At 44.0% G+C, this 21,664-nt stretch overlaps 1 protein-coding gene across 1 annotated transcript; it reads right to left on the reverse strand.

Moving 5' to 3' along the window:
• Window positions 1-13,230: 13,230 nt before the first annotated feature.
• Window positions 13,231-18,846, reverse strand: LOC132768575 (uncharacterized). The gene is made up of 2 exons (XM_060764601.2): window positions 17,830-18,846; window positions 13,231-14,092 (listed from the first exon to the last, which is right to left on the reverse strand). The coding sequence occupies exons 1-2, from the start codon at window positions 18,131-18,133 to the stop codon at window positions 13,515-13,517; spliced, it is 882 nt and encodes a 293-aa protein (XP_060620584.2). The 5' UTR covers window positions 18,134-18,846; the 3' UTR covers window positions 13,231-13,514.
• Window positions 18,847-21,664: the final 2,818 nt, after the last annotated feature.

Raw genomic sequence — 21,664 nt, forward strand, 5'->3', positions numbered from 1 at the left:
TCGCCCCACCACGACTTCTATGGGGGCTCCCCGGTTTGGGATTACTAAATTTAATCCTGGATGAACGGGCAGATCTGGCGTGCATCACAGAGACCTAGTTGGACGAAGCGGGAGGTGTAAATTTAACCCAGCTTTGCCCACCAGGTTTCTCTGTGCAGCACCAACCGAGATCCGGAGGGCGGGGAGGCGGAGTTGCAGTGGTCTATAGAGATTCCATTCTTCTGACCAGGGCCCCCATCCCGCAGTCAACCAATTTTGAATTCGTCCACCTGAGGGTGGGTGACCGGGACAGATTAGGGATTCTGTTAGTGTACCGTCCACCTCGCTGCACTACAGACTCCCTGACTGAGCTAGCGGGGGTGGTCTCGGACCTGGCGTTGGAGTCCCAACGGCTGCTTGTGCTGGGGGACTTCAATGTCCATGCCGAGATCGCCTTATCGGAAGCGGCTCAGGACTTCATGTCTACCATGGCAACCATGGGGCTGTCCCAACAGGTATCTGGCCCCACCCACAGTGCTGGACATACATTGGACTTGGTTTTCTGCCAGGGATGGGAGGAAGGCGGTGGTGTTGAGGAGTTATCCATCTCTCCGTTGCCATGGACCGACCACCACCTGGTCAGCTTTAGACTCACTGCACCCCCCAACCTCCGCAGAGGTGGATGACCCATTAAATTGGTCCGCCCCAGGAGGCTTATGGATCCGGGTGGATTCCTGACGGCTCTTGGGGAATTTCCCGCCACCTCGGTTGGTGATCCTGTTGATGCTCTGGTCGCTCTCTGGAATGGGGAGATGACTAGGGCAATAGACACGATCGCTCCAGAACGTCCCCTCTCAAGTAGCCGAGCTAAACCAGCTCCTTGGTTCACCGAGGAGCTGGCAGCGTTGAAGCGAAAGAAGAGGGAACTAGAGAGCGTGTGGCGTTCGGATCCGAGCGAGCCAAATCGAACACGGTTTGTGTCCTTTTTAAGGGCATATGCCGCGGCAATAAAAGCCGCAAAGAAAACTTTCTTTGCGGCCACTATTGCATCTGCAAAGAACCGTCCAGCCGAACTGTTCCAAGTTGTCAGAGGCCTATTAAAACCCGCCACTCAGGATGGGTGCCCTGATGACTCGGCAGCTTGCTGCGAAGCCTTTGTTCGGTTCTTCGCAGACAAAGTCGCTTTGATCTGCTCTGGACTGGATACCATATTAACGGCAGTATCTGAGGATGTAACACAAGCATCTGCTTGTCCGGTTTTGATGGATTCATTTCAATTGGTTCAATCCGAGGATGTGGACAAGGTGATTGGAGGAATGAGAGCTACCACATGCATCCTAGACCCCTGCCCATCCTGGCTTCTGAAGGAGGCCAGAGGGAGATTGGCTGAGTGGGTGAAGGTGGTGGTTAATGCCTCCCTTCGGGAGGGCAAAATTCCAGCCAGCTTAAAGAAAGCTGTGATAAAACCGCTGTTGAAGAAACCATCACTGGACCCCACTCAATTCGTCAACTATCGGCCTGTTTCCAATCTCCCCTTTTTGGGCAAAGTCATGGAATGTGTGGTGGCCTCACAACTCCAGGCATTCTTGGTAGACACGGATTATCTGGATCCGGCACAGTCTGGCTTTAGGCCGGGGCATGGTACCGAGACAGCTTTGGTCGCCTTAGTGGATGATCTGCGTCGGGAGCTCGACAGGGGGAGTGTGTCCCTGTTGGTGCTGCTCGACCTCTCAGCGGCCTTCGATACCGTCGACCACGGTATCCTTCTGGGACGCCTCACGGGGATGGGTCTGGGAGGTACTGTTCTGCAGTGGCTCTGCTCATTCCTTGAGGGTCGGTCTCAGAAGGTGTTACTGGGAGCCTCCTGTTCAACCCCACAATCTTTGTCTTGTGGGGTTCCTCAGGGTTCAATACTGTCTCCCATGTTGTTTAACATCTACATGAAGCCGCTGGGCGAGATCATCCGGAGTTTCGGAGTGCGATGTCATCTGTACGCAGATGATGTTCAACTCTGTCACTCCTTTCCACCTGCTACTAAGGAGGCTGTCGAGGTCCTGAACCGGTGCTTGGCCGCTGTGACGGTCTGGATGGGGGCGAACAAATTGAAATTTGAATCCAGACAAGACAGAGGTACTCCTGGTTAGTCGCAAGGCCGAACAGGGTATAGGGTTACAGCCTGTGTTAGACGGGGTCGCACTCCCCCTGAAGACACAGGTTCGCAGTTTGGGTGTGATCCTGGACTCATCGCTGAGCCTGGATCCCCAGGTTTCGGCGGTGACCAGGGGAGCATTCGCACAGTTAAAACTTGTGCGCCAACTGCGACCGTACCTTGGGAAGTCTGACTTAGCCACGGTAGTCCACGCTCTGGTTACATCCCGCCTTGACTACTGCAACGCTCTCTACGTGGGGTTGCCTTTGAAGACAGCCCGGAAGCTCCAATTAGTCCAACTGGCGGCAGCCATGATACTAACAGGAGCGGGGCGCAGGGAGCACACAACTCCTCTGCTGCACCAGCTCCACTGGCTGCCGATATGCTACCGGGCTCAATTCAAAGTGCTGGCGTTGGCCTTTAAAGCCCTAAATGGTTCTGGCCCAACTTATCTATCCGAACGTATCTCAGCCTATCAGCCCACCAGGACCCTAAGATCTTCTGGAGAGTCCCTGCTCTCTATCCCGCCGGCTTCACAAGTGCGGCTGGCGGGAACGAGAGACAGGGCCTTTTCTGTGGTGGCCCCTCGGCTTTGGAACACCCTCCCTATAGAGGTACGATCAGCCTCCTCGCTGATGGTGTTTCGGAAGAGATTGAAGACATGGATGTTTAAACAAGCATTCGGTTAATCCGTTGCAACGAATTTTGATGACTAAAGGACTGGTAATCATGGACGACGAATTTTGGATTGTGATTTTAGTTACGAGATGCATGGGATTATTATTGGTGGCCCAATAATTTGTATTGTATATGTGTTTTATGTTTTAAACTGAATACTGTCTTTTAATTGTTGTAAACCGCAATGAGTCGCCGACTTAGGCTGAGATATTAGCGGTATACAAGCGTATAAATAAATAAATAAATAAATAAATTTAATTAGCGATCCCACATGCTGACACCAATTATAAAGGATTGTGGGATTATTTAATAACAAATCCCAAAAGCTGCTAACCAAATATGAAAGATTGTAGCTTATTTTAAGCAAAATCAAAAGCTGAAAAAGCTGGAACGATCTTCTGGCTGGAAAACACTAGCTGTTTTCCAGCCAGTTACATCAGCTCCACTGGCTGCCGATCCAATTTCGAGCACAATTCAAAGTGCTGGTTTTAACCTACAAAACCCTATACGGTTCCGGCCCAGTGTATTTGTCCGAACGGATCTCCCTCTACATCCCATCTCGAAATTTAACATCGTCTGGGGAGGCCCTGCTCTCGACCCCGCCACTATCACAAGTGAGGTTGGCGGGGATGAGGAGCAGGGCCTTCTCAGTGGTGGCCCCTCACCTGTGGAACTCACTCCCCGGGGAGATTAGATCAGCGACCTCCCTTTTGACGTTCAGGAAAAAACTGAAGACCTGGATATGGGAACAAGCTTTTGGACATGCTGGCAGCTAAGGGAAGATCTGACGACAAACATGGACGAATGGAATGGAATGGATATACGGAACTCTGAACACTGAACATGAGATTGTTTTGCTATTTATTATGTACTAATGTTTTTAACTTGTTAACTGTCTAAATCGTTTTAGGTATTGTTTGTTTATTGATTCAGGCATCGAATTGTGCTATTGTTTGTAAGCCGCCCTGAGTCCCCCCTTGGGGGTGAGAAGGGTGGGGTATAAGTAATTGAAATAAAATAAATAAAATAAATAGCTACCACCACACTTAAAAGAAATGTTTATCCCTTGGCTTGACTTGAAGTTTGAATAGGCTAGAATGTGCTGGATTTGCACTCAGGCTCTGTACACTGAGGTAACAAAGAGATTTCTTTTTAAATACACACTGCCACCATTTAACTCTGATTTCTTCTATAAGCTGCTTTAAAACTTCTCACACAGAGGCACAACTGAGACAGTTGTTGTGAACAAATGTTGTTTATTTGACAGAACTTGAACAATACAGGCTTTAAGCTTAGCGGTTGCAATGTTGGATAGAAGCCTATGGTTACTTTCAATAAAAAGTTCAGCACTTAGTTTCAATAATTCTTCTCCACTCCTTCAAGAATCTAACAGGTTTTCCCTCTGTCTAGTATTCTTGAAACTCCACATAGACAGTCCTTTTCTTCTGGATCTGTCTCTCCACTCCACCGGCTATTCTACCTAATAGCTATAAATCTTCTAACTAACTCTGCTGACCAACCGACCAACTTCTGGCTTCTCTAACTCTTCTTCACACCAAACCCTCGCTCCTCTCTTCTCTCATACACAGAACTTAACTGAGTTGTCAGGTTTTAAAACACACCCTTAAAGACATTTTTTTATTTTCTCAAGTTAAGCTCTGTCCACTCTCTCCCAGATAATCACAAACTCCCCACATTTCCCTCCAGGCTGCTCCTAATCACTGCCCCCTCTAGGAAATTAGTTTCTAAGATGGATGCCCCCAGGCATCCTCCTAAAATGGCTGCTGAACTTCCTGGGCCTACCTTCTGAACTTACTCTGCCTTGAAAAAGGTATGCAGTTCATAAATGATGTCTGTATGTTTTTGTTTTTTATTTTTAAAAAACCCTTTCTATTATAAAGAAAAGTTATTTAGATGTGAAGGTTTCTCTTTATGGATTTGCATGACCAGATGTGAAGGAGAATAGAACTTTTAAAGGTGAGACGCAATGTGAACATTTGCAAATTCATCTCAACTAGTGGACATGACAAAATGTGAACATTTTGAAATTCCTGTTTATATAAGTCTGGCAAAACCCTGTGATGTACATGAACGTACATCAGGATTTATGAGCATCATATCTGTGAAGAAGAAAAAATCAGTTCTGAAAGCAGCAGAATATTACAATCTCCTCAAGTGGTGCTATTTTACATCTTTACACATCAAAATATAAAAACCTGGCGAAATCAAAATTCCCATAAATATAGATTGTACAAGACAGTTCCAAGACACATAAAAAACTATTGAACTGAGGTACCATAAACCTCTATCTTGAGCAACCCCATTCAATTTACCCAACAGTTGGCAGCACTAATTTCAGTGAGATTGCCTCACCAAATTACAACTCCCATGATTCCATATCAATGTGCTATAGCACTTAAGTGTCAAATTGCTTTAATTCTACAGTATAGATGCACCCCGAGAGACTCTACATTAGTGCTGTTGGACCTCTAGGCAGCCTTATTTCTGTGCAACGGTTGCAATAGGGTACATCAGTTCCTAGTATATGCAATAATTCCACAGAATTCCAGACCAAGCTGAAGAAAAGTGGGATATATTTATTTGAAATGTTCTGCTTCAAGGCAGATTGTCTTCCACACCTGTCCCATATTATGTACCAGAACTTTTTAAATCCAGTGCCCTTCTATGTGAATGGTTTGGGGGGGAACAACATTTGTACTTCTTCCAAGTAAGCAAGGTGTGTTTCCTTTACATCAGACGTTGAAAAGGACCGAAAGTTTGATTGTTTAAAGCTACATCTAGTTTAATGACAGAGGTCCGTGAGCTAACATGTCACTCAACAGCCATCATTGTATTAAAGGTTGCCAAGTGGCATGTCTTCATTTACTCTGATGTGCATCAGTGCAGTCCTGGCCACATGTTGATGGCTCTATTGTATGTTCTTTGAATAATCTTTTCCTGGATCACCAGGAGCAAAGAGAATGAGAGTTTTTTGTAGCTCTACCCAAGACTTGAATTATGGAGAAATGATTAATGATCAACAGAAGAGGCACGGAAATGTCCTGAAGCTGTGTTAACTTAAAGGTCTATTTCTACATGGACCCTGTGGCCCCTTCCAGCTCTAAAGACGATTCTGTGGGAGGCAATAAAATCAGAAAAGTACTCAGGGAGAGTTGAGGGAGAGAAGGGCCTTTTATTCTAGTTGAAAATACACTTCTTTCCAGATGAAGAAGCTGAGATTGCTTTTCACCAGGGAGTCTGAAGGACCCAGAAGCACCAGTTTTCTTTTAAAACAACAACAACAACAACAACAAAAGCTGGGTTGTTGTAGGTTTTTTGGGCTATATGGTCATGCTCTAGAAGCATTCCCTCCTGACGCTCACAATCTCTGAGGTTGCCTGCCGTGGATGGGAGGGAATGCTTCTGGAACATGGCCATAGAGCCTGAAAAACCTACAACCCAGTGGTTTTGGCCATAAAAACCTTTGACAATACAACAACAAAAGCTTCCCTATCTCTCAAGAATAAGGGGATGGCAATAAAAATATTTCCAGAAAGAAGTATAGAAGTTCCAGGATGCAAGCTTTCTTTCACAAATCTGCCTGGCCACACTATGTGACTATCCATATTGTGAATGGGTGGTTTAGAATGCATTACCTGTGTTCTGGAACAGCTGTTCCAGGAGCTCCAGATTTATTTGCTGTGTTTATATGTTTGTGTGCAAACCCATGCTTGGGATTTTGCAGCAGGGGGTTTCCTGTTATAATTTGCATTTATAGGGTAAGCCACCTGCCAGTTATAGTTAGGATCCCTGGTCCCGCCCCCTTTTTGCTTTTTGGAGGGAAGGGGCCTATTTTCAGTCACACAAGGAAGCCAGTCTATAGGACGCAGATCAGCTAGTCCTGTAGGAAAGGCTTCATTCCTCAAAACCTTCCGGGGAAACAGAAACAGCCATCCGGGGTCCATCCAGCGACCATCCAGGGGTCATCCAGTGACCATCCAGTTCCAGGGATACGGAAGGAAAAGGTCCCAAAGGCTCTGGCTGAGAGCTCATAGCCTCTCAGCCTCACAGCACCAGAGGGGAAAACAGACCTGAAGTTCCCACTAGACAGCATCATAGAACCACAGAACTCCAGCTGCTAAACATCTTTTAGCTTCGTCTGGTAGGTTACTCGGTTTCCAGACGCATTTGGGGATCGGCAGTATTACCCAGACCAGCGAGGCCTAGGTGAAAGCGGCCTGGGAGGGATTATAAAGAGTTCTTCCTTATGCTGAGATAGTACAGTTAAACCAAGTTAGTGCCAGTCTCTTAAAGACTAGAATAGTAAAGCCTTGAAGTATTGTTTAAGATTTGTTCCTTAATAAAGACTTTGTTGTACTTTTAAAGACTCTAAAGCCCATTACTTCTGGAAGTCTCTAACAATCTCTCTTCGGGCACCCCGGCTTCCCACTGGGTTTAAAGTGTGCGTCCTGTAGAATAAAGACATTTTGTTCGGACCCAGTGGCGACAGAACAACCTGTGTGGCCTTATCACACCATTCCATTATGCTGCATTATTCCATTTGGAAACTGCTATAGTGGGTTGCTGACTCTCTATTGCACCATTGCCACATGTATGTTTTTAGAACCTCGTTTACACATATTTTATCTGCAATAACAATGCCATTACTAATTAATGAACCAACTCACTTTGTGATTGGTTTGTCTGTTTTTTTTAAATGTAGCTGTAATAATGTTACAACAGCAAAATGGTATGAGAAGGGGATGTGTTATATTATGATGGTACAACAGCCAAAAAATAAGATAGAACACAAATCAGAAAAAGCAATTAAATGGGGTTTGAATATACTAGAAACACATCATACTATGTATTTTTGACATTAATATTGAAATCTGAAATATATACAGAAAGTCTTTACGTAAGTAAGTAAATAAATAAATGTCGCCTTTTCCACCTGAGCACCAGAGGGACCAGAGATTTCCTCGGAAACTTTGAGGAAGGCCACACCCACAGCTCAGCCACTAATGAATTACTCGGAATACAGTGCTATGAGTTATTAGTGCACAAACTTTTTAATGAATTGTTGGAGGGGAAAGAGGTCACAAATGGACTATTTCCAGCATGGGAAAAACACATTTCCAACAATACCCGGAAAACCACAACACCTTGACATTAGAGTGAGGCAAAAGTGAAACTAATTCATCTCTATGATGGCATCATAGTGTGGTATGACAACACTTAGTAGATACATTGAATAAAATGATAGCAATGGATTTATGCAGATTAGCTGAGAACTCAAGTTACAGACCAACTTCATACAATGCTTACTTTCCATGATAATGAGAATCCGTTCTCTACTACTAAGTATGTGTGAGCATGTGTCACGCACATGGAGTTCATTATGCCTTCCACTCCAGCTTTCTGTTTTGGCAAACCATTTAGGGCACATGGCCATTTGTGGCAACAATGGCATTGTTTTAATCTTTCATTACGGCTCCCAGAGGCATGCAAGCATGAATGCCAAGCAACTGCAATTACAGTTAGAATCCCAGCTCTGTTTCGAGGCATGTGCTACAGCTAATTTAGCTCTATATTTCTTTCCAGCTTCTCTAATGAGCTTGCCAATTTGTGATCACGCTGGGCCCAGATAACTAAACAGGACATCCTGGATTCAGCTAGAGTCAGTGAAATGGGTGTTTAAAGAAGATAGAGGACATTATAATACAGGAACCTGGCTTATATAAATCTCTACATTCTTCAGTCCAAGGTTGTTTTCCCATAATCTTCAAAAAGTGTCAGGTTGCCACTGGAGCCCTAAGATTTCCCAGAACATTTTAGGTTAGGGTTCAAAGCAGGTGGCTCAGTGACTGATCAAGGAAAAACCACGGAAAGTCATTCTTTTTTAACAATAATAAGAATAATTATTTATAATTATAATTATAAATTGTATTTATTATCCGCCTCTCCTAGTGGCAGGTTACATAATTATCAAAACATATAAACATTGAAAAAATTCTATAAATACACATATTAAAATGTATTTCTATAAAAGATACATATGAAAACCGATTTTTACAAAATACATATTAAAATACACAGAACAAAGACCAAAATATAGGCCACATGTTTAAGTCCATGATTAAAGATGCCTGGGTAGACTTGCCAGAAGATATAGGTCTCTAGATGATTTTTAAATTCTGACAGCTCATTTAACTTTCGGAGCTCATTCAGTAGGTTGTTCCAGTCTTTGGGCAGCCGATGAAACAGTCCTCTAGGTGATGGTCGCCAGTCAGGTTCTGGCTGCTTGGAGTAAACAACCCCAGAGGACCTAAGTGTTCGGTGTACCCAAACCATGTAGGGTTTTAAAGGTCAAAACAACACATTATCCTTTTTCTGGAAATTAATTGGTAGCCAATGGAGTGATTTTAGGATAGGTGTAATATACTCATCCCTTGATGTTCCTGTAACCTGCTGTATTTTGAACCTACTGGAGTTTCTGAACTTGATACAAGGGCAGCCCAATGTGAAGTGCATTGCAGAAGTCCAACCTTGAGGTTACCAGTGAGTGCAATACCATATTTAGGTCCTCCAAATCTAGGAAGGGCACAGCTGGCATATCAGCCGAAGCTGGTAGTAAACACTGTCACATCTACCTGTGCTGACATTTGAGGAGACAGCTCCAGGAGCACTCCTAGGCTGAGGATTCAAACTTTCAGGGGGAGCGTAACCCTATCCAGAACTAGTTGACAACCTCTATTCCCAGGTTAGAACCCTTAATGACAAGAACATCTGCCTTGTCTGGATTCAGTTTCAATTTGTTTGTTTTTTCCTCATCTAGCCCATTACCTCCTCCAAACATTTATTCAGAGGGGAAAGCAATTCTTAGCTAAAATTGTTTTTGAAGACACAGAGAAATATATTTGGTTGTCATCAAAGTACTCATAACACTATGCCCTATGCCTATTTATTTATTTATTTATTTATTTATTTATATATCACATTTATATCCTGACCTTACAAAGGCAACAGTTTAATGCCATATATTACTACATCGGTAAATAAACAAAAACAAAAACGTTAAAACCAAACCCATTAAAAACATAGCATTAAAACATCAATTTGAGATCAGCCTACAGATGACCTCTCCCAAAGGTTTCATGTAAATGTTTAAAAAGCACTAAGGATATAATGGCCCCTTGTGGGATGCCACATAACAGCTCCTTTTCTGAGGAGCAGCTATCCCCAAGTGCCACCATCTGGAAACTCTGCCAAAGTGGTACGACTGGAACCACTGCAGCACAGTGCCTCCAATGCCGAACCCTCCCAGGTGTTCCAGAAGGATACCCTGCTCAATTGTATCAAAGGCTACCGAGAGGTATAGAAGCATCAACGGAGACACACACACCATGCCAGTGTGGTGATCATCCATTAAGGCGATCATCACAGTCTCAACTCTTGCTCTGAAGCCAGTTTGACATGGGTCAAGGAAGTGTGTATCATCCAAGACTGCTTGGAGTTGAAGGACAACTGCCTTATCAATCACCTTGCCCCAAAAAAGGAAGGTTAGACACTGGTCTGTAATTATTAATGTCTAGGGGATCCCAGGAAGGCTTTTTCAGCAATGATCTAACTACTGCTTCTTTTAAAAAGGATGAAAAGTTCCTCTTCCTGAGAGATGTATTAAACATTTGTTGTATTTAAGAGCAAATTTCTAGGTTACTGATCCTTTTAGATCAAGTAGGAGTATACCCTTCCTCAAGGAAAGATTTACTACTTCTAAGGGTTCATGTTTTCCCATTTTAAATAAATAAATAAATAAAATTATTATGACATAAGTAATTGAGGAAAGGGGCAATTACTTGAAATAAAGGTAATCTATAAGAGTGGCAAACATGACAGTACTTACAAAACACAACCTCAAACAGTCCACTTATACATAGCTGAAAGATATGGGATGGAACGGGCAAGCAAAATGATGGTCTGGCCTTTATTGCTCCATGGCTTTTATTGCTGCCAAAGATATATAATTTCCCTGTATGGGTAGAAAAACATATCATGTGCAATTGTAAAGGGGAAAACTGTTAGAGAAAGTGTCTTACACAACAGTGAAAAAAGTACACATGTGAGCCTAACCCAGGTTTTGTGAGCATGTGTTACCAACAAGATTCTAGCATCTAATATCCCATTCTGCAAACAGAAAAAATATGTCCAGTTCTCCAGATACAATTCTGAGCATATCTCACCTATCAAGATTGGACATTGCTCTGCTCCCAAGAAGTAAGCGTCTCCTGATTTCCTGGCTTCAGTCTACAGTAATCTTTGCACCTAGAAATACAAAGTCTGTCACTGCCTCCATGTTTTCTCCCTCTATTCCCTGGTTGCCAATCATTCTTGTTGCCATAATCTTGGTTTTTTTATGTTTAGCTGCAACCCAGCTTTTGCGCTCTTCTTTCACCTTGATTAGAAGGCTCCTCAGCTCCTCGCTTTCAGCCATCAAAGTGGTGCCATCTGCATATCTAAGGTTGTTAATGTTTCTTCCAGCATTTCTTACTTAACTCAAATTGTTTCCTACTTAGCTGTAGGAAACAATTTGACATGGAGGGATTACTGCGATGACAACAATTAACAGAAAGCCAACATTTTATTACAATTTCACTGCAATAGTTTAATTAAACTTCAATTTAAAAAAATAAATAACATTTTAAGGTACCCAAGCAGGAACCCATTTTTTCCTTCTAGCTTGGATAACTTCAGGATTATCAAACAATTTTTTGATACAGTAATGAACACAGACATTGCTAAACAAATTGCTAAATATTTTAGGGTGAGATGTCCATCCATGTTTTCAGTCTTAACAGTTTCACACACAATATGCTCAAAAGTGAAAAAAAAAGTATTCCATGTATTTATTTATTTCACATATTTGTATCCTGTTCTTCTCATCCCCGGAGGGAGACTCAGGGCGGCTTCACAATTCATTCAATGCCAACAACAGTAATAAATGATAAAGGCAATTAAAACATAAAATTACTAAAACATTGTTTAAATCACACAAGTTTGAAATCATAGTCCAGGTCAGTCCATTGTCATTCACACAAATTGGGTCTCATTCTAAACTGCTGCCTCTACTGTTCAAACACTTGGTCCCATAACCAGGTTTTGAGTTTCATTCTAAAGAATAAGAGGGAAGGGGCCAATCTAATGTCATTGGGTAGAGAGTTCAACAGGCGAGGGGCCACCACTGATAAGGTCCTGTCTCTCATCTCCACCAGTCTCACTTGTGAGGATGGGGAACTGAGAGAAGGGCCTCTCCCGCCAATCTTAGACTTCGCAATGGTTCATAGCAGGAGATACATTCAGACAGGTAAGCTGGGCCAGAACAGTTCATGGCTTTATAGGCTAAAGACAGCACTTTGAATTGTGTTCGGTAACAGATTGGCAACCAGTGGAGCTGGCGTAGCAGAGGGGTTGTATGCTCTCTGTATGTTGCTCCGGTGGGCAACCTGGCTGCCGTCCACTGGACTAGTTGGAGCTTCCGAACAGTCTTCAAAGGCAACCCCACGTAGTTTGTTGCAATAGTCTATTTGGGATGTAATGAGAGTGTGGACCTTGGGAAGTCTGACTTCCTAAGGTACAGGTACAACTGGCACATAAGTTTTAATTGTGCAAAAGCTCCCCTAGCTACCACCGAGACCTGGAGTTCCAGGCTCAGCTATTAGTCTAGGATCACTCCCAAGCTGTGAACCTGTGTCTTCTGGGGAAGTGTGGCCCCCATCCAGCACAGGCTGTAACCCTATGCTCTGTTCAGCCTTGCAACTGACCAGGAGAACTTCTGTCTTGTCTGGATTCAATTTCAATTTGTTCACCCTTATCCAGACCATCACAGCTGTCAAGCACCAGTTCAGGACCTGAACAGCCTTCTTAGTAACAGATGGAAAGGAGTGATAAGAGCTGAACATCATCTGCGTACAAATGACATCTCACTCCAAAACTCTAGATAATCTCTCCCAGTGGCTTCATGTAAATGTTAAGCAACATAGAGGACAATACTGGGCCCTGTGGGGCTCCACAAGTCAATGATTGTGAGGTCGAGCAGGTGTCCGCCATTAGATTGGCAACACCTTCTGGGAATGGTCCTCAAGAAAGGACTGGACCCACTGCAAAACAGTACCTCCAAGTCCCACATCTGCAAGGCGTTCCAGAAAGATACCGTGGGCAACAGTATCAAAGGCTGCTGAGAGGTCCAGCAGAACCAACAAGGGCACACACACCCTGTACAGCTCCCAGTGTAGATTATCTACTAAGGCAACCAAGGCTCTACATATCTTGTAGAGATCCTAATAATCACTAGTCAAACACCATGGAGTTGATCCTCCTTTAAAGTCTACCAGACAAACTAAGCAGAAAGCAGTTACTGAGTCCAATTTCTATAGACAACTATATTTATTATCATTACACCATCTTGTGTTACAAATACCTTCTCAAGTTTCATTCAGTCTTAGAGCATACATTTAAATTCTTCGGAATGGACCAGTTTCTTTCATTTGTCTATCACAGGATTCATTCAAGAAAATGGTTATAGGAGTGCACCTATCAACCGTATATGTAAAATACAGTGCAGCCTTTCTATGAAATAGACATCCCACCTCTAACTTTACTTGGGCAACAACAGAACTATTAGCCTGTCTTTTCAACACCTTGTTCAAAACTACGCAAATAGTTTATAGAAACGCAAGACTGCCTGTACATCTGCTATGAAGAGATTGGCTCCGGCATCCGACAGTGTAGAAAAATTGGGCGAGAACAAGTGAGTTTTATCAGAAGTAATAGAGCTATGTGACATAAAGTGCACCTTGATTTTATTACAATAGTCAGCCATTCTTGTGTTAATGTCTTTCACAACTTTTTCCACGTGTTCAGATTTTTCAAGAGTCTTGGAACTGCATATTGGCAGTAGTGAAGACAAAATTATAACAGTGTCTGGGAATGCTTTTCTGAGGATGTCTAGGTCATTTTTCATGGACATAAGAAGCGACAAGTTGTCATTGGACAACAGATCATCTTCCCCAAGATGAATTATTAGAATGGAAGGAGAACAACGCTTGTGGTAAAGGTAATTTAAAACTAGCAAGAGATCCTCCCATTTCATTGCAAATCTCCCATGCCAATACACATAAGCCTTTGAAACTGGGATGCCCAACTGCAATCCATGTAAATTGTTCTCAGCTCTTTTCTCTGATGCCAAGACCACAGAATTGCCACATATCCAGATTTCCTTTTGAGAACCTGAAAAGCAAAATACAACATTAGTCCAACACCTTCCGTTCAAAATCTATATATACTTATCATCATTATATAAGTTTTTCACAGCTGGAATTAAAACATAAACCTGGAACAATTTTGATCAACAAAATCTCAAAAGAACATGTTTGCTGTTGTTTCCGGAAGTCAGTATCTACTTTTAAGAATCAGGTTACTTATCCTCAGCCCCATATTTGCATTTTTGGACTGTAATAGTACACTGATCCTGGCTCAAATGAGGAAAAGGCCTCTCAACAACAATTTGTGGGACATGGGTGTTATTCCAGAATCTGGAATATCTGGTGTGAAAACCTGCAGCACTCTTTTTATTTGGGAGTATATGAATCAGTCGCACCTTTACATTCATTTGCACAACTCTATAGACCCTACATGGCTGTATGAAATTGAGCAAACAACTTCCTAAGGATTTTCATTCCCGATTTCCCAGGGATCCTTTACTTGTTGCTGTTGTCTACTCTTATGTCTTTCTCCTATTGGGGATTCAGAAAAGCAATATTCTATTTATGGCAAACTGACCCAATAGATTTGTATTTGTTCTGCAGTATGCATCATACTGTCCCTTCTTTTTGACAGACTCATGTGAAGGATGAGTAAATGTTTTAAGTATGGGAAGAAAGAGCTGCAGTTGTTTTTATTGGCCACACTCATTCTTTGCATGGTTTGTGTGTATTACCTATTTATATTGATACTTGCTAAACCCAACCACACTTTGCTTTGGCTCAGTCTAACAAGAAATGAATGAGATAATAAATAAAACTATTGTTGCAAACATAGATTCACTGAGAAAACACATCATTCAATTAAATACCCTGCTTTGTGTTACTGTGTCAATGTGGAATAAAAGGCAAGGAAAGATAAAGAGTTGGTTTTTTTTACAGAAATGATTTTTTTTTGTAAAGCTAGTGGATTAACTACATTTTTGGTTTATCTGTTTTCTGCAGAAACATAAATATCTGATAGTTTACCGACTCTGGAGCATGCGACATATAAGTAACCATGAGAGAAGCAATAGTTTTCTAAATTCAAATTGCGAATTTGCAAAGATTTTCCCTGTGTTTTATTGATACTCATAGCGAATGCAAGGTGTATTGGAAATTGAAGTTGTCAGTACTTGAACACCATGTAGGTCGGAATGAGTGATATGCCAACAGCAGCCAATCACAGCACAGCTTTCATTTCTAACACTGCTGAGGTGAAATGTCAGCTGCTCTGTGATTCGTTGATATTTCTTATACTGCTGAGGTAAAAGGAAAGCTGCGCTGTGTTTAATTGTTATGTCATCTACTGATGAGGTAAAAGGAAATCTGTGTAGTGATTGGTTGCTCATGCTCAATTTTCATTTCTTATACTTCTGAAGTAATATGAAAGGTAACCTGTGAGAGCTTGCGTTAGGCATACAGATTCCACTTTGTCTATTCCTGGACTGCTAGTTTTACTCTAAATACATGTATGTATTCGAATGCAACGTTGTGTCAAAATGTCAAGTCAATCAACCAACTACTTTTTGAGTTTTGTGAGCACAAACATACACAGGCCGAGATTTTATATATAAAGATAAACATATGGAAATTGAGAATATATATTTTCTATTTCCTGCTATAACATGGTAATTCATTATATTTCAGTTTTATTTGCTGTGAGTCCTAAGATTTACAGAGATATTCGCAGGAACACTTCAGCAAGCGAGAGTCCAAAAGTGGCAGGTTATAACCCGGAACCTCAATCAGTGGCTGATACTAGATGAGAAACTCTGGGTGACTTGGAAGGCGCTGAACAGACTGCGCTCTAGCATCATGAGATGCAGAGCGAATTTTCAAAAATGGGGCTACAAAGTGGAGTCCACGACAATGTGAGTGTGGAGAAGAGCAAACCGCTACCACTTACTACAATGCAGCCTGAGCCCTGCCCCATGCACAATGAAGGACATTTTTACAGTGACACCAGAGGCGCTTGAAGTGGCCAGCTTCTGGTCAAAGTTTTTAATGCCAATTTAAAAACTTTGTGGTTTTTCTACACATTATAACTGTATTCTCAATTTGGTACTGACACAATAAATAAATAAATTTGCTGCGAGGTGCAAAGGCGAAGTGTTTACTTAGCAAATGAAAAAACATTCACATTCTTTCATTGTATTGAAGTAAAGTAAGTAAGTAAGTAAAGTAAGTAAATTAAAGTAAGTAAGTAATTGAAGTTAAAATATACAATTGGTAGGGTTGCTAAATAAGTGGCACTAGATAGCCCTCAGTGGCGCAGTGGGTTAAAGCGCTGAGCTGCTGAACTTGCTGACCGAAAGCCGCAGGTTCGAATAAGGGGAGTGGCGTTAGTTCCAGCTTCTGCCCACCAGCAGTTCAAAAACATACAAATGTGAGTAGATCAATGGGTGCCGCTCCGGCGGGAAGGTAACATCCGTAGACCTTGGAGGTGTCTACGGACAATGTCGGCTCTTTGGCTTAGAAATGGAGATGAGCACCAACCCCCAGAGTCAGACATGACTGGACTTAAATGTTGGGGGAAAACCTTTACCTTTATCTTTGATAGCTGTGGACTGGGAGGTGCCCCTCTTGTTTTTCTATTTAGGTCAAGGATGGGTAAACTTTGGCCTTCCCTCCAGGTGTTTTGGTCTTCAACTCCTACAATTCTTGACAGCCTATTAGAAATGGTGGAAGTTGACATCCAAAACACCTTTCCTTTCCCATTCCACACAGCCCTATATCCCAGAATATCAAGGCAGAAAATCCCACATTATCTGAGTGTGGACTCAGATAACCCAGTTCAAAGCTGATATTGTGAGATTTTCTGCCTTGATCCTCTAAGATATAGGGCTGTGTGGATAGGCCCCTAGAGGTTTGAGTTAAAAGTTTTCCCCTGACATTAAGTCTAGTCATGTCCAACTCTGGGGGGTGGTGCTCATTTCCATTCTAAGCCGAAGAGCCAGTGTTGTCTGTAGACACCTCCAAGGCCATGCATGGAGCATCGTTACCTTCCTGCTGGAGCGGTACCTATTGATCTACTCACATTTGCATGTTTTTGAACTGCTAGACTGGCAGAAGCTGGGGCTAACAGCGCAAGCTCATGCCACTCCCTGAATTAGGCATGCCACCTTTTGGTCAGCAAGTTCAGCAGCTCAGCGATTTAACCCACTGCATATGGAGGGCTCCCTGGATTCAAGGCTGATGCAAAATAAAAAACAGGAGAGACTTCTGCTTGAGTCACAGGGCCCTTCCACACTGCCATACAACCCAGAATACCAAGGTAGAAAATCCCACAATGTCTGCTTTGGACTGGGTTATCTGAGCCCCTGATGGCACTGTGGGTTAAACCGCTGAGCTGCTGATTGAAAGGTTGGCGGTTCGAATCCAGGGAGTGGAGTGAGCTCTTGCTGTTAGGCCCAGTTTCTGCCAACCCAGCAGTTTGAAAACATGCAAATGCGAGTAGATCAATGGGTACTGCTACATCGGGAAGGTGACAGCGCTCCATGCAGTCATGCCGGCCACATGACCTTAGAGGTATCTACAGACAACACCGGTTATTCGGCTTAGAAATGGCGATGAGCACCATCACACAGAGTCGGACACGACTGGGCTTTATGTGTGGGTAATACCTGTCTGAGTCCACACGACCATATATTCCAATTCAAAGCAGGTAATGTGGTGTTCATGTCCATTATCTGTGTGGAAGGGGCCTTAGAGGCAGCGACTTACCTTTGACATACATAGCCATTGCAGCCTTGAATTGTTTCTTCTTCTTCTTCCTCTCCACTTTCAATGAGCCGGGACCTGGGCCTTCCTGAGAGCCCTCTGGGTTGTTGCCTTCCTCGCTGCCGCTCCTGCTGTGGCGGGGGCTCAGTTCCGGGACCTTTGCCGCGGCGGCCAGGGCTGCGGGGCCGAGCAAGCCTCGCTTCCCGGCGGCGACAACCGCCTCCAGGGCTTTCAGAAAGGCCGGCTTGGGGGCCTCGCCGGGAGGGTCCGGCGGCTTGGGGCTCTCGCGTCCTCCGACGGCTGCCATGGCGGGAAAGAGGCCCTGGAGTGGCGCAGAGCGGCCGGGGAATCCTGCCCACACACAAGAGGGCCACTGGGAGGGCCCCCAATCCCCCAAGGCGTTTGTTTAGGAAGCCAAAACGGAGGGAGCCCGGCCTGCCTGCCTGCTTGCAGTGCTTCTCTGGCTTTGTTTCCCTTGGCGCTGGAACAGATGGAGGCCGAGGCGCCCCTCCGCACACCCCCTTTGGCCTGGGCTCCTCTCCCAGGATACCTCACAGGCGGGGGCTTCTGGGAGCTGGGAACGACGGGCCTAGAGAGACAGAGGCAGCGAAGGAAGGGGCGTTTTCCCGCCGCAAAGCTTTCCCTTCTTTGGCGGGACTTTCCGAAGCCCCTTGGCCGAAGGGAGCAGCGTCGCCTTGGAGACCCGCCTCCCTCGCGAGGATCCCGCTATACGAGAGCGCTTGGGGACAGGGTTAGAATACGCGCTGAGGACAATTGAGCCTTCTCGGCCGCCGTAGCGGGAACTCCTCATCCGGGTTATATTGGGGTCATGTGAGCACCCAGGAAGTTTTTGGGTTGCCCTAGAGCAGGTATGAGCAAACTTGGGCCCTGCAGGTGCTTTGGACTTCAACTCCCACAATTCCGAGCAGCCTCAGGACCTTTCCTTTCCCTCCTCAGCCGCTTAACCGCTTACGCCCATGCCGGTTCTAGATCAGCGTTTCTCAACCTGGGAGGGGGGCGGGAGAGGGTGTCAGGGGGTTGCCAAAGAACATCGGAAAACACAGTATTTTCTGTTGGTCATTTCTGTTCTGTTGGAAAGTTACGTCCAATTCTATCGTTGGTGGGGTTCAGAATGCTCTTTGATTGTAGGTGAAGTGAGATTTTACAGTATTACTAGCTGTACCCGCCACGCGTTGCTGTGGCCAACCTTCCCTCCCTCTTTCTCTCCTTCTTTCCCTCTTTCCTTCCTTTCCTTTCCCCCCTATCTCTCATCTTTCTTCCATCTCTACCTGTTTCTTTCCTCCCTTTCTTTGCTCTTTGGTTACATCCTTCCTTCCCTATCTTTTGTTCCTTCTCTCCTTCCTTCCCTCTCTTTTTCCTTTCACTTTTTTATTTCCTTCTCTCCTTTCTTGCTTCCCTATCTTTCTTTCCTTCCCTGCTTCTCTCCTTCCTTCCTTCCCTTTTCCCCTCCTCTCGTTACTTCTTGACTGTCCCTTCCATTTAATATTGTATTTATCTCTTAGAAAGAAGGAAAGGAAGAAGGAAGGAAGGAGGGACAGGAAGGAAGGAAAAGAAAGGAGAGACAGGAAGGGAGGGAGGGAGGGAGGAGGGAAAGAAAGGAGGGGGATGAAGAAAGGAGTGAGGGAAGGAAATGAAGAAAGGGAAAGAAGGATGAAAGGGGGGAGGGAGGAAAAGAAGGAAAGGAAAGAAGGACAGGAAGGAAGGAAAAAGGGAGGGGGGAAAGAAGGGAAGGAAGGGAAAAAAAGGAGGGACAGGGAGGGAGGGAGAAGGAGGGGAAGAAAGGAGGGGGTGAAGAAAGGAGGGAGGGAGGAAAAAAGGAAAGGAAGAAGGAAGGAGGGACAGGAAGGAAGGAAAAAGGAAGGGAGGGAGGGAAAGAAGGGAAGGAAAGAAAGGAGGGACAGGGAGGAAGGAGGGGGATGAAGAAAGGAGGGAGGGAAGGAAATGAAGGGGAAGGAAATGAAGAAAGGGAAAGGAGGAAAGGGAGGGAGGAAAAGAAGGAAAGGAAGGAGGGACAGGAAGGAAGGAAAAAGGAAGGGAGGGAGGAAGGAGAAGGAAGGAAGGAGGAAGGGAGGAGGGGAAGAAAGGAGGGAGGGAAGGAAATGAAGCAAGGGAAAGAAGGAGGAAAGGGAAGGAGGAAGGAAAAGAAGGAAAGGAAGGAGGGACAGGAAGGAGGGAAAGAAGGAAGAAAAGGAAAGAAAGGAAGGAAAGGAGGGAAGGGAGGGAGAGAAGGAAGGTCCTTCATTCAAGCACTGTGGACCTTCCTTGCCCCCTCCTCTCCCCCCCCTCCTCCTCCCCTTCTTCCTTGCGTGGATGTTCAGTTGCTGCTGCCATTGCTGCTGCTTTCCCAACAGGGAAAGGAGGAGGAGGAGGAGACTGCTCTCCTGACATAGGAGGGAAAGAGAAGGGGCTGCATGTGGCGCACCTCCACTCCACTCACTTGTGTGTGTGTGTGTGTGGCCATGCACGTGCACCTGGCTTTAACGGCCGGCTGTTTCCCCATGAGGAGGGGGGGGGGGGGCGCGTTGCCATGGGTCTCTGTAGGCATGCAGTTTCCCCTTTGTGGACATGCAGTTTAGAAGTCCTTTCTGCTTTTTGTTTTTTTTGTTGTTTTTTTTTTGAGTGGAGAACATACATTGGGTTGTTAGGGACATAGTGTCCAAATTTGGTGTCAATTGCCCCAGTGGTTTCTGAGTTTTGATGGTATCACAAATGAACATTACATTTTTATTTATATATATATATAGATGTATTTTGGCCAGCAAGAAAAGTAGGTAGACCATATGCAAATAGTACCACAGTGGCAGCCAATCAGAACACTGCCACATACACCTCCCATCCTTCCTCCGCATACAAACACTGACTTTTATTATATACATAGACATATATAGATATAGATTATACTTAATTCCTTTGTTGTAAGTTTTCTGTTGTTAAGCTTATTTTGTATTATTTTGATGTGTCTGTACCTATTTTAAGGCATTGAATGTAAACCACTTTGAGTCTTTCTGGGGAGAGAGGGCAGTCTGGAAATAAAGTTTTATTATTATTTTATTATTAAAGCCCATATTGCAAACTATGCTTTTAAGCTTTTGTCTGCACAAAACACACCTGGCTGCACATTACAAGGACGCCTGAGCCACATTCCCAGTTCACTCTCCCAATTTGCATGTCATGGATGATGAATGGGCATTCCTACCGGCTGTTAGGAATTGTGGAAGTTGAAGTTCAAAACACCCGGAGAGCCAAAGTTTGCCCATGCCTGCACTACAGTTCTGCAGACCCATTTATGTTGAATAAGTGAGATTTTACAGTATTATGTATTGTGGCCAGCAAGAAAAGTAGGTAGATGTCTTAAATTACTGGAAGATGACGTTTATCAAGACAAAATAGATTTTGGGGAGGCCATACATACCCCCCAGGCTGTAATCACAGGAGACATTAATATACCATATACAGTATAATAATTCGGAAACCATTTTAAAACCAGAGAAGGCAGGATATCAAGTTGTGTGACTGAATGTGCACCCCAATTGCCCATAAACATGAGGGTTTCTTAGGCAAGGAAGCCTCCCTGTTTCTCCCACTGATGGCTATTGGCAGTCTCCCATCCAAACACCAATCAATACAGAGCTTGCTTAGCTTTCAATATCAGATGGGAGCTGGTGCCTTTAGGATATTTAGGTCTAATAGGTTTCATTTTATGCTTTCATTTGCCAGCTAATGGTACTAGGCTCTTCTTATTGGCTTTTTCTTCTTTTGTATTATTTATTTAAATCTTTTAAAGACTAGCAATTGTATTCATAATCAAAATTATATA

The sequence above is a fragment of the Anolis sagrei genome, chromosome 2 (assembly GCF_037176765.1).
Source record: "Anolis sagrei isolate rAnoSag1 chromosome 2, rAnoSag1.mat, whole genome shotgun sequence".
In the NCBI taxonomy this organism is placed as follows: Eukaryota; Metazoa; Chordata; class Lepidosauria; order Squamata; family Dactyloidae; genus Anolis; species Anolis sagrei.